At 47.6% G+C, this 16,947-nt stretch overlaps 1 protein-coding gene across 1 annotated transcript in view; it reads right to left on the reverse strand.

Moving 5' to 3' along the window:
- The window catches only part of LOC115466788 (elastase-1-like), an 85,645-nt gene that overhangs the window by 37,583 nt on the left and 31,115 nt on the right, over positions 1–16,947 (reverse strand). Inside the window, exons 5-6 of the mRNA XM_030198345.1 lie at positions 16,083–16,228; positions 9,993–10,220 (exon numbers count right to left, since the gene is read on the reverse strand). Of these exons, the coding sequence (XP_030054205.1) occupies positions 9,993–10,220; positions 16,083–16,228 (374 nt within the window). The remainder of the gene's footprint in view (positions 1–9,992; positions 10,221–16,082; positions 16,229–16,947) is intronic.

Here is a 16,947-nt window from a genome sequence, read left to right on the forward strand (position 1 = left end):
GAGGTTGGATGGATTAACTCAAGGACCCTGTATATTGGGGATATTCTGTATATTTCTAAATGGATGCTCCCTGGTTTATATTTTCTGACTCAGGATGGAATCTTTTTCCCAGTTGGTCACCCCCAGAAAGAGGGGAAATTGTTTACACTGAATGATAAATTTCAAAGGAAGAGCTCAGTGCTAGAGTTACAGCTACCAGCTGTATCTGAGACTCCAAAGAAAATATTTGCTTTTCACACTGCATTCAACCAATGTGTTCTAAGAAACATTCTTTCGCAGGTATATGAACCCAGAGACTCTGCACGGTTCTTTCTTTAATTCTATTTTATCTCAAGTCTGGGATCAATGTTCCAAACCACAGCTGACGCATACATTTAAGCAAATGATTTATCCGATGACCTTTATATCCAACATTCAGCAGCCCTTATTCTTTTAGGTATGAGTGCTAAATCTGAATCCTAAACTTATCCCATCTAAGTTAGGACTGTTATTTGTGTAAGCCACTAAATGGACAAGTTTATCTGGAGAGTGGCTGAATATTGTTATCTGGATAAATTTTGACCCTGCCCTTAACTTTAAACAGATACATTTTGGATGGATATTGAGTTTGGCCAGAATTTATTCATTGATTAGCATAGCATTTTTAAAAAAATGTTTTTAAAAGCCCTGATGAGGTTAGCATCAGGTGCCGACTGCATATGAGCTTTTGAATATCGACTTGTCTATGTTTATTACATTACTTTGCTATAACAAGTTGATCTAGTAGTTAAGAAGTAGTTAAGAAGCAGGTCGATCTGCTTGTGAAGCTGAATCCATGTCTAACTAGCACTGTGAAGGCATACAGCGAGGACACTTCCTATATAATAATTTGCACCTCCAACATTCTATGTCTGGATGCCTGGGTTCGTAACATCCATTCCCACTCATTGCCCCGCCCTCGAGTCAAAACGTAGTGACGTCAGAGGGCGGAAAAATGAGGAGGAAGAGAACGCTGGAAGCGAGATGATGTCAGGAGGCAAGAATCGCGGGACATCGACGGGAGGGAGGAACAGAAGGGGGAGGGGAGGGCAGGGCAGAGGAGAATTGATGGACATGGATGGGATGGGAGGACAGAATTCATAGGCGCCACATATAAGAGGCTTGGGAAGGCAGCCCAACCGTGACCTTCCCCTGGCTGCTGCCCCCCCCCCCAAACGCACGGCTGCCAGGCAGCTCTTTGATGGTCCCTCCGCTCCTTACCACCCTCAGCTCCCTGATCGACAGCCCTCCTCTCCGTTCCTCCCCCCCTTGCACGTGTTTAACCCTTTTACTTTCAGGTGCAGCGACGGCAGTGAAAAGGACAACACAGCAGGCTCACCTCCAGCTTCTCTCTTCCCTCACACAGTATCCCGCCTTCTGCGATGATGCATTTCCTGTTTCCGCGAGGGCGGGACACTGTGTGAGGAAAGGGAGAAGCTGTGTTGTCCTCTTCACTGCCGTCGCTGCGCCTGAAAGTAAAAGGGTTAAACGCGCGAGGAGGGGGGGAAGGAATGGAGAGAAAGGCTGTCAGGGAGCTGAGGGAGGGCAGGGAGAATCACTGGACATGGTTGGGAGGGTAGGGGGAGAAGAGATTGCTGGACAGGAGAGGAGGGGAGGGCAGGGGAGAGAAGAGATCGCTGGACAGGACAGGAGGGGAGGGCAGAGGAGAGAGGAGAATTGCTGGACGTGGATGGATGGAGGGGAGGGCAGGGGAGAGAGGAGAATTGCTGGATATGGATGGATGGAGGGGGCAGGAGAGAGAGGAAATTTGCTGGATATGGGTGGATGGAGGAGAGGGCAGGGGAGAATGGAGAGTTGCTGGACATGGATGGATGGAGGGGAGGGAAGTCAGGAAAGAGATGCACATAGATGGAGGGGAGGGAAGAGAGGAGAAATGCTGGGCATGGATTGAGGGGAGGGAAGAGAGGAGAAATGCTGGACATGGATGGAGTCTGCTTACTCTTTATCTTTTAAAAAATATTATAAATAAAAATCACAAAAAAAGAAAGATTAAAACAAAAAAAAAAAACCATAGATAAAACAATCCGTATCTCACACCTATTACTCATTATACACCCTTCCCAATTATTACTTATCATGACAGAACATTTCTCCTAATGGTTCCCTTAAAAACATAATCGCCATTACATGATAACCTTGCTAGCACCCATTTCATTTGTGTGAGAAATGGGCCTTTTTTACTAGTATTATTATAATTACCACAATATTAAAGTTGTGTAAGTCAGATTATTAAGGGGCCCTTTTACTAAAGTGCAGTAGGTTGTGAAGTTCAATGCAAAAATGAATGTGTGGTAGATGCAGGGGGTATGTTGTTGAGCATCGGCCTTGTATTTACCGCACAGATCAGACACTTACTGCACCGCCCGGCACTACGGTACATACAGGTGCAGATAGGGCAGGAGTAACCACACTACCTGACCCTGCATGTAATGCAGTGCAGGCCCTGCTGTAAACAAATAAAGAGTTCTGGTGCGGACGTACTCTCGTCCCTTCCGCATCCCTCTCTTCAGGAGTAGCCTAGTGGTTAGTGCAGCGGACTTTGATCCTGGGGAACTGCATTCAATTCCCACTGCAGCTCCTTGTGACTCTGGGCAAGTCACTTAACCCTCCATTGCCCCTGGTACAAAATAAGTACCTGAATATATGTAAACCCTGAAATGTAAACCCTGAAATGTAAACCCTGAAATGTTGACTTAGTTTATTCCCACTTCAGCACTGTGTTGCAGTTTGAAACAAAAGGGAGAAAATTTACGACAAGAGATGCTTCTGTCTGAAATTTTCAGTAGTGAAATGGTGATTATCACATATACTCTTTAATATGTGAAACACAAGAGAAACTTAATGTGCTTGTTAGAAAATTGTGTAAAGTGTGGTATGGTGTTGTATTATGTGACTAAAGGTTTAGTAGTCCGTAGATGGTGGTGCCATAAATGTGATATATTGGGTAATCAGTACTGGCTGAAATAAATAGGTAAGCCTAATCTGAAGATTTATGCGTGTATGATATTGCCTTGTAAAGCACATGTTTAAAACTGGTTGTATTGGAATGAGTTAGTGAAAGGCTGTTATTGTTTGGTATCAGGACACAGAATTATGGTCGGACTTGTATACTGCATGGAAATATTTAGCAGAAAGTAAAGCACTGAAAGGCCAGAATCCATGGTCATCCTTACAGAGCCCAGCAGTCAATCAGGCCTTTGAGACAGTCCGCAGTTTGCTTAGGGAGCGAGAAGGGATTTGCTGACTTCCCGCTCTCCCCTCGCCAAAGACAGCTGAAAGTGAAACGCCGCGTCTTGCTGAGACTGCTGTAACAGTCATAGAGAACAATTTGTTTTACTTATGATTCTGTCTGCAGCTTGGATAAAATCTGATGCTCTCTGCTTCAATGACAGATTTTTCTAGTAACATTCCATAGACAGCAGACGCTAAACCATTAATATTGTTATGTTTGTATTTCCTGCACAGTTCTTGTGTTCTACAGCTTGCATGTTTAGTCCAGGCACTTCATCTCCAAAGATTCTCAAGGTCTCTGTAAGGTCCTTTTGTGTAGATGGATTTTTGCCATGCTGTTCATTATGCAATGAGCTGCCTTACTGAAGGCTGTTGAGCCCCTACGTCTTGCCCCATCCTTGGCCACCTTTAAATCTAGACTGAAAGCCCACCTCTTTAACATTGCTTTTGACTCGTAACCACTTGTAACCACTCGCCTCCACCTACCCTCCTCTCCTCCTTCCTGTACACATTAATTGATTTGATTTGCTTACTTTATTTTTTGTCTATTAGATTGTAAGCTCTTTGAGCAGGGACTGTCTTTCTTCTATGTTTGTGCAGCGCTGCGTACGCCTTGTAGCGCTATAGAAATGCTAAATAGTAGTAGTAGTAGTAGTAAACCGTTTTGAATGTAGTTGCAAAAAACCTCAGAAAAGCGGTATATCAAGTCCCATTTCCCTTTCAGTCTCCAATCACTCACGCCATCTTCCCCAACAGAACCCAGTTCTAACCCTACTCCCTGATCCATTGTAGAGTTTCTTCCCACACTCCCAATCTACTGTAATGAACCTCCTGGCACCCACCAATCTACTGAAATAACCCTTTCCGTACACCCAATACACAATTAAGAACCTTCCATACCCTAGATGAATAGTAAAGAACCCCCTGCACCCCTGATTCACAAATAACAACCACTTGCAACCCTAATCTACTTATAATGAACCCTCCTGTACCCCCAATCCACTGTAAAGAACCCCATACCCCCTGAACAACATACCAAGCCCCAAACAATGACAACAACCCAGTCCCATGAGCATTAATGCTGCCCTCTTGGCAAACTAACCTGCTGCCAGCCGAACCTGGCCCTCCACTCTAGCTTCCCCCCAGCCACCCCCAGTTGCCCCCAAGAATTACCCAGGGTCCACATTGGTGGAGCAGTGGGTCTTGGGAGTCAACAAACCTCTTTTGCTGCCACCCGGGTTGACACCTGATTCCAAAATGGCACCAAAGACCCCTCACGGTAGTTTTGTGATATTACCACTAGTACTGCAAGACTACTGCTGGGAGTCAGCAGTGCCATTTTGGAATCAAGCACCAATCCAAGCGGCAGCAAAAGGGGATTCTTGCTACACAGGACCCACTGCCCCACCAATATGGCCCCCGTTAGGTCCCAGGGGCAAATGTGGGGGTGAAGGAATGTTTGGCTGGCAGCAGGCAGGTTTGTCAGGGGGTGGGGGGGGGGGTCCATATTCATGCTGGGTTCTTCTCATTGGTAGGGACTTGAAGTGTTGCTTGGAGAGTATGGGGGGGTTCTTTACAGTGGATCAGGGAGCAGGGGGCTACTATGCATCGGGGTGCAAGGGGCTCTTAATTGTGGATTGGGGGTGTGGGGTAGGGATTGGGTGCTGTTTGAGGAATGGAAAGGGTGACTGAGGGAATCAGGGCCGGGGGAGAGTGCTACATTACATAACCTGCACTGCTGGTAGCAAAACTTCATTTACTGCCTTCTCCTGAAGTAGCAGTGAGCTCTGCTGTGCTATATTGGCATTCCCGACAGCTAGTGTATGGCAATGACCCGTGCACTAGCTGTCACAGCTAGACGCTCCTTCTTCCACACATATCACACCCAGATCTCACCCACTCCTGCATTAAGCATAAAAACATAAGAGTAGTAACACTGGGTCAGTCCAATGGTCCATCTAGCCCAGTATCCTGCTTCCAACAGTGGCCAATCCAGCAGTGGCGTAGCCACAGGTGGGTCTGGGTGGGCCAAGGCCCATCCAGTTAGGGCTCAGGCCCACCCAACAGTAGCACACGTTTAGCGGTAGCTGTTGGGGATCCCAAGCTCCTCCAGCTGAAGACTTCATCCTGATGGTAAGAAAAATGCTGCTCTCCACGATACTGGCACCTGCGCATTCTCATTTTTCAGCGCATGCTTGCTGCAGGCTGCCAAGATGGAGAGAAACATTGTCCCGCCAGCTGAGATATTTTTTGGTGGTGGTGGGAGGGGGGGGGGGGGAGAACACTTGGTGCCCACCCACTTCTTGCCTAGGCCCACCCAAAATCTGCTATCTGGCTACGCCCCTGCAATCCAGGGCACAAGTACCTGGCAGAATTCCAATTAGTAGCAACATTCTGCACTACCAATCCTAGGGCAAGCATTTTACCTCAGTGGCTGCCTTTTTAACTCAGGAGAGTTATTCAAAGTAGTTAAATCATAGGAGGATTGTGAAAAATTACAAGAGGACCTTATGAGACTGGGAGACTGGGTGTCTAAATGGCAGATGACATTTAATGTGAGCAAGTGCAAAGTGATGCATGTGGGAAAGAGAAACCCGAATTATAGCTACATCATGCAAGGTTCCACGTTAGGAGTCACCGGCCAAGAAAGGGATTTCGCTGTCGTTGTTGATATTTTGAAACCCTCTGCTCAGTGTGCTGTGGCGGGTAAGAAAGCAAATAGAATGTTAGGTATTATTAGGAAAGGAATGGAAAACAAAAATGAGGACGTTATAATGCCTTTGTATCGCTCCATGGTGCGACCAAACCTCGAATATTGTGTTCAATTCTGGTCGCCGCATCTCAAAAAATATATAGTGGAATTAGAAAAGGTACAGAGAAGGGCGATGAAAATGATAAAGGGGATGGGACAACTTCCCTATGAGGAAAGGCTAAAGCGGCTGGGGCTCTTCAGCTTGGAGAAAAGACAGCTGAGGGGACATATGATAGAGGTCTTTAAAATAATGAGTGGAGTTGAACAGGTAGACGTGAAGCACCGGTTTACGCTTTCCAAAAATACTAGGACTAGGGGGCATACGATGAAGCTACAAAGTAGTACATTTAAAACAAATCGGAGAAAATGTTTCTTCACTCAAAGTGTAATTCAACTCTGGAATTTGTTGCCAGAAAAAGAGGTAAAGGCGGTTAGCTTAGCAGAGTTTTAAAAAGTTTGGATGGCTTCCTAAAGGAAAAGTCCATAGACCATTATTAAATTGGACTTGGGGAAAATCCACTATTTCTGGGATAAGCAGTATAAAATGTTTTGTACTTTTTTTGGGATCTTGCCAGGTATTTGTGATGTGGATTGGCCACTGTTCGAAACAGGATGCTGGGCTTGATGGACCTTTGGTCTGTCCCAGCATGGCAATACTTATGTACTACAGGTCTGCGCTACTGTCTACCATACGGTAAACCTCACATTATCTGCTTAATGCAATTTAGCAAAAGGACCCCTAATCACTAAGGGTTATTTTCTCAGCAAAGGAATAGCTCAGCCTGTTAAATTGCATCTTTTGGACTGTTAGAAAATTGCTGACATAAAATTAAAGTCAAACTGGTGGGAAAATGCCAAAGAGCTCAGCTGTCACTCACAGAATGGAAAGCAAACCTTTGATAAATCAGGCTTTTTTATATTGTGCAGTGTGCTTTGTGGTCACACGGATATGGAGGAAAATTCTCTTCCTGAGCCTGAGCATTTGATGTGGCTCATAGTTTCATGATCAGCTGTGCCAGGCAGCAGCACTAGGGTGAACCAAAGTTATGGGCCTCAGCACTTCCCTGCCTCTATCTGCTCAAAACCTAAACCTAATAGGAGAAATAATTTGAGAGAGTCCTGCTTGCACAACAAGTTCACCTCCATATTTGAAAGAATGCATTACACACACTTCCTAATCTCCAAACCAATATGCAGACTTGCTGAACTCAAGCCTTAAGAATGAAAAGGTAAGGGGGGAGAGGGGCCAAGGGCATTTTACGCCTTAAGTGAACCTTCAGCCATGCACTCCTGGGATGGCTCAAGATCCTACCCACTCTTGTGGTTCAGCATCTCCCTTCTTCCCTTCCCTTTTCCATGTGTCTAGCAATTGACTTTCCCATTCCCACCCCTCCCATGTGCCCAGCATCTTCTCATGTGTTCAGCATCCCCCCTTTCCCTTTTCTACCTCTTTCCTTGTGTCCAGCATCCCCCTTCCCTTTTCTACCCCTTTCCATATATCCAGCATCTTCTCATGTGTCCAGCACCCCCTTCCCTTTTCTACCCCTTTCCATATGTCCAGCATCTTCTATTGTGTCCAGCATCTACCCTTCCATTCTCTATCTTTTTCCAAGTGTCCAGTATCATCTTTTCCGTTCTATCCCTAAGGCATCCAGAGTCTCATCTCTCCCTCATCTGTTCACTCCACCCTTGGCTCCCACTATAATGAAAGTCAGTGTGGTGCAAGAACTCAAGCATAGGCTCACACTTAAGTGCTGCTACATCCTGCTGATCCTCACACAGACTTCCTGTTGGAAGGGGCAGGACATGGCAGGTCTTCTGTGTGGGCTGGTGCTTAAAGGCCCCGTCCCTCAGTGAGGGCAGCTATAAAGTGCTGCTTACTGCTTCCTAAATTCTGCTACGTAACAGTAGGATTGGTTCTGAGTGAGGAGTTACCCGTTCACAATCATAACAAAAGGCAAACCGCTTTTCTAAGCTATTATTCTCTGTTGGCCAGAGGTACCAGAGAGGGACTGAGAACATTTGTGATTGATAGTCTTTGATTCAGTAGCATTCTTATTTGCCAAAATGTTCAGCGGTTTCCTGACTGTCTACCATTTGAAACTGTGTCCTTTCTTATGTCTCACGTTCAGTACTAGCAGGTGTGAAGTACAACATCCCTTCCCAAGTTATGCTCCTTATGGATGAAACCAAAAATTTATATTAAAAACAACATCTTTGCCTGACCAGCAAAAAGGGCAGACTGGGGGGGGGGGGGGGGGGGGGGGGGGGGAGGGGGAGGGAAGATGCTGCTGGACACAGAGCAAATCTGAGGGTAAATTTTAAAGCAGACTTCCCAAAATGATAAAGGGGATGCAATTCCTCCTATATGAGGAAAGGCTAAAGAAGTTAGGCCTCTTCAGCTTGGAAAAGAGAGGCTGAGGGGGATATGACTGAGGTCTATAAAATCCTGAATGGAACAGAATGGGTAAAAGTGAATCAATTTTTCAGTCTTTCAAAATGTGCAAAGACCAGGGGACCTCAATGAAATTACATGGAAATACTTTTAAAACAAATAGGAGGAAATATTTTTTCACTCAAAGAATAGTTAAGCTCTGGAACTCGATTCCGGAGGATGTGGTAACAGCAGTTAGTGTATCTAGGTTTAAAAAAAGATTTGGATAAGTTCCTGGAGGAAAAGTCCATAGTCTGTTATTGAGATGGACAGGGGGGAAGCCACTGCTTGCCCTGAGATTGGTAGCATGGAATGTTCTACTATTTGGGTTTCTGCCAGGTACTTGTGACCTGGATTGGCCACTATTGGAAACAGGATACTGGGCTAGATGGACCATTGGTCTGACCCAGTATGGCTATTCTTATATACATCTTAAATTTCTTAGCTCAGAGGTGGGCAACCAGTGTTCAAGGACCACAATTCAGTAGGGTTTTCAAGATTTCTGCAATGTAGGCAAATAGATCTCATGCACATTCATTGCAGAAATCTTGAAAACCTGACTGTGGTTGCCCACCCTGCTCTAGTGTAGGGGCTAATGAGCATTAGTTTTTGTTGTTTGAATGTGCATTCTGGGGTGTGAAGATAAACAAGGCAAAAAGTAATAAAAGAAACAACAACAAAAAAAAACAAGATGAAATGTGTACACTTATACCTCCAGATTCTATATATGGTGCTGAAATTTGGGTATGGATCCAAGATGCGTTTGCAAACAAATTGGTTAATGAGCTGATAATATCAATTAATTGATCGTAACAACCAATTAATGAAGTAAATTGGCAGTAATTTGGTTTTACTGGTGGATCTGCCTGTACACTATTCTATAGCACCAGGCACCTAATCCCATAGTGCACAACTCAAAAGGGGAGGGGGGCATGGGCAGGTCAGGGGCATGCTGAACAGTTGTGCACAGTAGTATAGAGTCACATCATTTATATGAATTGGGTTCTGGCATTTACATCAGGTTTCAGCTCAACTTTCTGCATGGGAATCGGCACTAAGCGTCATTCTATAAAGGACACTCATCCAGAGTGTCCATCATAGAATTGCTCTTAGCACCATTTTTTCCGGTACTGATTTTTGAGCACCATTTATAGAACCCCCCCCCCCCCCCCCCCCCCCCAGTGTGACAAAAAGGCACGTTCCCCTTTCTCCATTTGCAAACTCACGCATAGCTATTCGGGACTGAGTGAAAAGACATAGTGAAGTGTGTCTTGTTAAAATGACAGGGCTTCTATGAGCCACGTTTGTGAGTGTGTGTGTGAGAAAGACTGGGTTGTGTATGTGTTTGTGTGTGCACACGTACCTTTGTGTGTCTTTGTCTCTATGTGTGTCTTTGCACTATGCATAATTATGGACAGACAGAGGGCTGGAGCCTCCCTAACGTTCTCTATTCTTGGACAAAATGTTCATAAGAACAAAAAGAAAAGAACCCCTTTCTGGAAGTATTCAGGCGTAGTGCTTTGTTTTATGTTTTACCTTCTGGAATATTACTGGTATATAACATTCTAATAGAACCTCAGCATTGCACACTATGGTGTGGTCACAGGTACTTACTTTGTATATCCAGTCAATGTATGATGATACGCGGGTGAAAACTGTCGGCTTCTGGTACGTGCTACAGAAAGGCAACAGCCCATAGCTCACAATCCCATGAACCTGCCAGATACCATCTCTCAGGCAGCTCAGAGGTCCACCAGAATCCCCCTACCAGCAAGAGGAAAAGTGAGGCACCATGAATACAAGGATTGCTGATTCCTTCAGCACAGTCAGAATAGCCCAACAGTTTTCTGGGTACTTACAGACCCATTATTAAATGGAAACTATTTTGTGTTTACCTTACTAGGCTTTCAAATACTGCTGTCCTCACTGTGGGTCTGATTTGATAGCACGATAACTATGTGAGAAGTCCAAAAAGGGTGTGTACCTCTTCTCTTAAAGGAAGTGAAGGCTTGAATATCAAAAAAACCTCTAAAGCACTCCATTATTTGGTTATGACTCACTGCCCCTTATATGATGGTCCCTCCACACTAACAGGGGGATGCACAAAAGTCCTCGTTAGAGCCGTTCTGTACCGAATTGCATAGCGAATCAGTAGGGAACGGCTATGCATGAAGGAAAGGGAATGCAAATGAGCTGCTCATTGCAGCTCACTTGCATTTTCTAACCCTTCGTAAAACCGTCATATAATTGGCCGGTAGAGGACATCAGAAAAACAAACAGACAAACACGTCCTTTATGGACATCTTTTATTGACGGCCTTGCTCCCCCCTCCCCCCGCCCGAGGTCCTTTATTGATGGCCTTGCCCCCCCCCAGCCCGAGGTCGCCGCTGCTCCCCGCTCCCCCCTGCATTGAAATCATAACTTTAGGCAGCCCCGGCCCCCCTCCCTCCCTCCCTCCCTTTCTCCTCCCTTCCTTGAAATGACAAGGAACAGCTCCCGCCATCCTCCACCCCATGGCCCCGCCCCCACCGCCCCCCTGAGGTTGTCGCCACCGCTCCCCCCTCCACCGGGCCCCCCTCCGTCTGATACCGGGCCCTCACAGCGCTTCTCACCTCTGTGTGAAGGCGCTGCACCGGCAAGAACAGCTGATCGCCTCTTCGGACTTCCCTCCTTTCCTCCTGGGCCCGCCCTCGTCTGACATAATTAACTACGTAGGTAGTAAGTGTTTTATTTGCTGCCCGGCCATTTCCTGTAGGAAGACGAGACTTCCCTTTTACCAGCTGTGGTAAAAGGGGGCCTTGATGTGTGTGTAAAACACGCACTGATGCCAGCACCGGCCCCCTTTTGCCGAAGCATGGTAAAAGGGGCCCTAAACTGGCTATGTGTTAGCTAGTTCTGCAGACCCAGAAATTCAGTGTTGGAGCCCTGACATGGCCCGGCACTGAATTTTTGGTCATAATGCTAATTGCTGCCAGCGGAATATCAACTTCATTGTCGCGTTCTCGAGGACCTTGGCATACTGTCAGGCTTCTTCCCCGGGAGCACTGGGTTCGTGAGTCCTTGGGCCACTACCGTGGAGACAAGCAGAAGCCAGCACAGCCACTGACTCCCAGAAACAGGGTAAGTATGAGGGTGGGCACGGCCACAGACGTGACAGTACCCCCTCCTCAAGACCCCCCTCTCGGTCTCCCCGAGGAGTTCAGGTGTCCAGGGGTAACTGTGATGAAACCTCCTGATGGGTCTCAAAACCCGAACATGGATCACTGGACTGGAAGCAACAAAGAAGTCCAGCACTGGCAGGCAGGAACGGTGCTTGTAAACAGGAGGCTCCTTCGACTCACTGCTGGACCCACTCAGGAACTTGGATACCGCAAGAGGAACAAAGTTCAAGAGGAACCCTTCTCTGAGGGAACCCAGACGGAAGTCAGGAAGCGAACCGGGACTGGGACCCGGACTAGAGTCAAGAAGCAGACTGGGACCCGGGCTGACATCAGGAGCTTGACTTGAACTGGAACTTGGAATGGACCCAGCATCTTGGCTGGCACTGGAACTTGGAACGGACTCAGCATCTTGGCTGGCACTAGATCTTGGAACGGACTCAGCATCTTGGCTGGAACTGGAACTTGGAACCGACTCAGCCTCTTGGCTGATCCTGGAATTCGGAGCGTTCTCAGCATCTTGGCTAGCGCTGGAACTCAGAGCGGACTCAGCATCTTGACTGGAACTGGTGCTGGAAATGGACTCAGCCTCTTGGCTGATACTGAAACTCGGAAGAGATTCAGCTGCAGGGCTGGACGCACCCCTCTGGCTGGACTGGGATGTCTCTCTAGCGTTAGCTTCGGGGATATTCTCCAAGGCTGAATCAGAACAAAGTCTATCACAGTCCTCTTGGAACGTCATCTCATCCTCAAGAGCAGTAATAGAAGCAAAACTTATGGGCTGGACGCCCACGCTGGTATCAGGAACGGAACCGGGGCTAGGACCCGGGTTGGCATCCAAGTCTGAAGTGGAACTGGAACTCTGGACAGGAGCTGGACCGGGACTGGGACCCGGACCAGTATCAGGGTCTGGACTGGAGCAGGAACTCGAGGCGCCCTCTTCCTCCTGGCAGGGATGGAACTTTAACTAAGGCTTGGCAGAAAACACCCTTTGGACAGGGATCGGAGGCTCGATCTGAAGCGCCACTCGAACTGGCCTTCGGAGCTTGATTGGAGGTGCCCTCTGGACTGGAAGTGGAGGTGCCACCTGAACCACCCTGTTGGCTGGCACCGGAGGCTTGGTTAGAAGACCCCCTCGAACTGGACTCAGTGGCTTGACTGGACGGGTCACTTGGACAAGGACCGGAGACTCGACCCGGAGTGCCACTCGCATAGGTCTTGGAGACTCCATCAGAAGCACCCCTCGGACTGGACTCAGAGGTTTCAAAGGGCATGCCATTTGAACGAGGACTGGAGGCTCGGCCCGAAGCGCCACTTGAGCAGGAATCAGAGGCTCAATCGAAAGCTTCCCTCGGACTGGACTCGGAGACTTAAGTGGAATCGTTACTTGAACTGGCAGCGGGGACTCGGTATGAAGCACCCCCTGGACTGGACTCAGAAGCTTAGGTGGCGGCACTACTGGGACTGGAATCAGAGGCTTGGTCCGACGCCTCGCTCGGCCTGACCTCAGAGACATGGTCAGGACCGTCCCTCGGGCTGACCTCAGAGGCTTAGCTGGAGGCTTCACTCAAACAGGCTTCAAAGGCTCTGCTTGAAACTCTCCTCGGACTGGACTCAGCGCTGGTGGACTGGAATCCCGAAGAGGAGCTAACCCACCATGGTACCGCCGGCTGCTTGGCTGAGGCAGCTGAGGAGACCAGAGTGGAGGAATTCCCCGGCGTCTCCTTTCGGCCTCAGCTTCAGGAGTATCCCGCAGCGCTGGAACCGAGAGAAGTTGGAAGCGGTAAAGGAAAAGGAAGAGCTTCGTAGAGGGATCCATAGCAGAAACTGGGTCTTCAAAGAGCCCTCGCCCAGAAATGCGCTCTCTCTCCGCTGCTGCCTCAGGAGTATCTTTCAGGGCTGGATCAGACAAAAGTTGTACCCGGTAATCCTGGAGGGTCATTAACGAATCCAAAGAAAAAATCAGGTCGGAACTGGGATCTGAACTGGAATCAGGAGCTACACCGGGGTCGGAACCCGGATTGCCCATAGGTAACGAAGTCATGGGCAGGCAGCCTACCTGGATGGATGATCTCGCCGGACTCATGGCCTTTGCATCCTGGCGCATTCTCGAGGACCTTGGCATACTGTCAGGCTTCTTCCCCGGGAGCACTGGGTTTGTGAGTCCTTGGGCCACTACCTTGGAGCGGCAGTGGCAGGCAAGATCACCTTCAAGGTAGAGACGAGACAAGACTGGACCAGAACCCCGGACTGGAGTTCTACACAGGAATACCCGGAACTGGAACGCACCGGATGGGTGCGCACTGGAGTGGAGCCCGCTGGACTGGAACACACTGGAGAGGACCCACTGGACTGGAACATACAGGAGTGAAGCCCGCTCGACTGGAACACACTGGAGCGGAACCCACTGGACTGGAACCCACGGGACCGGAACCCGCTGGACAGGTACACACTGGACCTAGGCTTCACCTACGCTTAGCCACCTTTCCCCGAGGGTTGAGCCCTCAGGTTCGGGCAGCCGGCAGGACTTACAGGAAAAACCGGAACTGGAACTTGCAAGCAGGAACAGCAGGAATCAGTATACAGAAGTGCCCCCCAGGCACCTAGGCGAAAGCAAGGCAGACAGGCAGGGAATGTCCGGGTTCCGGCAGAAGGCAGGTTCAAAGCAATGGTCAGGTCAAGGAGCAAGACTATGGCTGGAGCTTCAGTATCAAGGAGTACTGGCAACAGACTGAACAAAGGCTGAAGCTCCAGAAGCAAAAGAAAACACACACGGGAAAACCAGCAGGCTAAACACAAGAAGACTAGGAAACTGAACACAAGCTAACAAGAAAGCTATGCCCAAGCTAACCAGTCATACACTAGAAACATACACTAAGCAAACCCAGGAGATCTGGTAAAGCTGTACACAGGCTAACAAGCAAATCTGTGCCCAAGCTAACAAGTCATACACTAGGAACATACACAGAGCAATCTCAGAAGAACTAGTAAAGCTGTACACAGGCTAACAAGCAAAGCTGTGCCCAAACTAACAAGTCATACACTAGAAACATACACAGAGCAATCTCAGGAGAACTAGTAAAGCTGTACACAGGCTAACAAGCAAAGCTGTGCCCAAGCTAACAAGTCATACATTAGAAACTCACACAGAGCAAACAATGTAGCAGTGTACAGAGCACTCTACATACCAGGGCCCTTAGACGAAATGCAAAGGCAAGGGCTGCAGACTCTAAGTGATTAATAAAGCCTTTCAACACCAGAGGCACAGCTGCAGCAATCTCCTTGCCTCCAAAAAGAGGCTTGACACACAGAGAAGTCAGCCCACAGGAAGGAACAGCGGGAGCCGTCTTGGATACTGGCATAGAGGAGTCGGCAGCCATCTTGGAAGAGGCATAGCCCACACAGGTGAGGTCCAGTAAGGCAATCAGCACACAGAGCCAGAGAGAAACTAAGACAGAGACAGACACAGAGACAAGCAGAAGCCAGCACAGCCACTGACTCCCAGAAACAGGGTAAGTATGAGGGTGGGCACGGCCACAGACGTGACATTCATATCATATGGTAAATTTTACTATGTACTATGGTGTAATAAAAGTGAATTTTAAAGGTTGTTTTTCAACTCTGCCTTGACCGACCAGTGCACTTGAGGTCTGTATTCTTGATTAGAAGTAATTCTGTTTAAAAATGATTGCTTAACTTTGATTGTGTGAAAATAAGTTGGAATGTAGAAGATAAGACACAGCTTTAATTAATTTGGTATGTGAAGAGGGGGATGGAGCTTGTTTTCGAGTTCAGATTGGCCTCCTGGACTGGAAAACATGTGACCACATCCCCACAGAATGGATTGTTTCTCAAGCATCCTGTAATTTTCCTTAGCTCTGAACATGAGTTCTAAGCCTAATAAAAAGGGGAGTTTCTTTCAGTGAAATTGGGAGCTCATCTGTGAGTAATGTACGAACTGTGCAGAGAACCATGTTTCCTGGTCAAAGAAGCTCCTGGCTTTCGCTGTGAACAGGGCCCCCCCAACTGATGATAAGAGCCTGGATGATGTAACAACCAGTGATGATTGTTTATAGTGTATTATTGCTTCTTTTCCTGGTCTAGGAACTCTTAGCATTGCTTAGATGTAGAGACCAGTGATGTAATGACTGTTTATAGATAGATATTGTTTCTTTTTAGTTATATAGCTAATCATTGTGTGTATATATCTTAATCATTATAGATTTTAGCACCTCTAATAAAGGTCTCATTTACCTAATACGAATCCAAAAGAATCCACAGTAATTACTGAGAAGTCTGTGTTAGTGAAGCAGGCTGTAAATCCATAGCAGTATACATGGAAAGAAGAAATCTACCACTTTCCCTCAAACATTAGAAACAACTCAACAGCTCGTAGCAAAACTAAGAAAATAATAAAAAAGAAAAACAGGGACTACAAAATGTTAGGTGCAATAAGTATAGAGCTTACACTGCATCCAGATGTCACCCCATCTCCTCCTGCGCACACCATGTTATCTTTGGCATTGTCACCCCACCATTCAGGTTGGGAGCAGATGCTTATATCAACCACAGGCAGCTTAGCCTCTTGTAGTTTGTCAGGAATGCTGCCTCCGACTGGAAAAGAAAAGTCATAAAGAACAATCTGAAAATGTACACTTTTTGACAATAATAATTGCAGATGTGCATTTCCTATAATCGTAGTTGCAGGGTTTACGCTGGAAAGAGAAATGTATGTCTCTTCCTTGTACCAAAGTGATGGCACTACTGAGGTGGCAAAATGAGTGCAATTCTCTGTATTCCTTCTGATTTTTTTTATTTCGTTCCTGAAGCAACTGTTTCTGAAAATGCCTTTTATGTGGTCACCTCGTCACTACTTGCTAGTAGGGGCTGAAGGAAGCTGCTTTGGTGAACCTTGTAAGAAAACTGAAGTATCCTGTGCAGCTGAAGTAAGGCATGGAGAAGTAACTGAGAGGTTACAGGAGCAGGCTCGGACTCAGGGGCGTAGCTACCCAATTTCAGCCCAGGCCCACCCACCCAGCGCACACACAACTGCAGCAGCAGCAGCCTAGCTGCCTAGCGTGACGGCAGAGAGACAGCACCCGACACGCGGCGCTCTGGCAGCTGATCTCAGGCTCCGTCCGATTCTGTCCTCAGGCCCGCCCACCACCCAAGCGTGCACACACACACCGCATGCAGCAGCTGAGCCTAGCGCCCTAGCGTACATCGCGGGTACCCACGCTCAGGGCAGGGTCAGAAGACATCATCAGCCCACGCCCACCTACCTTCGGGCTTAGAGAGAGGCAGCGCGTCGGTGGCGTCGTTGTTGTTGGTCG

The sequence above is a fragment of the Microcaecilia unicolor genome, chromosome 1 (assembly GCF_901765095.1).
Source record: "Microcaecilia unicolor chromosome 1, aMicUni1.1, whole genome shotgun sequence".
Lineage (NCBI taxonomy): Eukaryota > Metazoa > Chordata > Amphibia > Gymnophiona > Siphonopidae > Microcaecilia > Microcaecilia unicolor.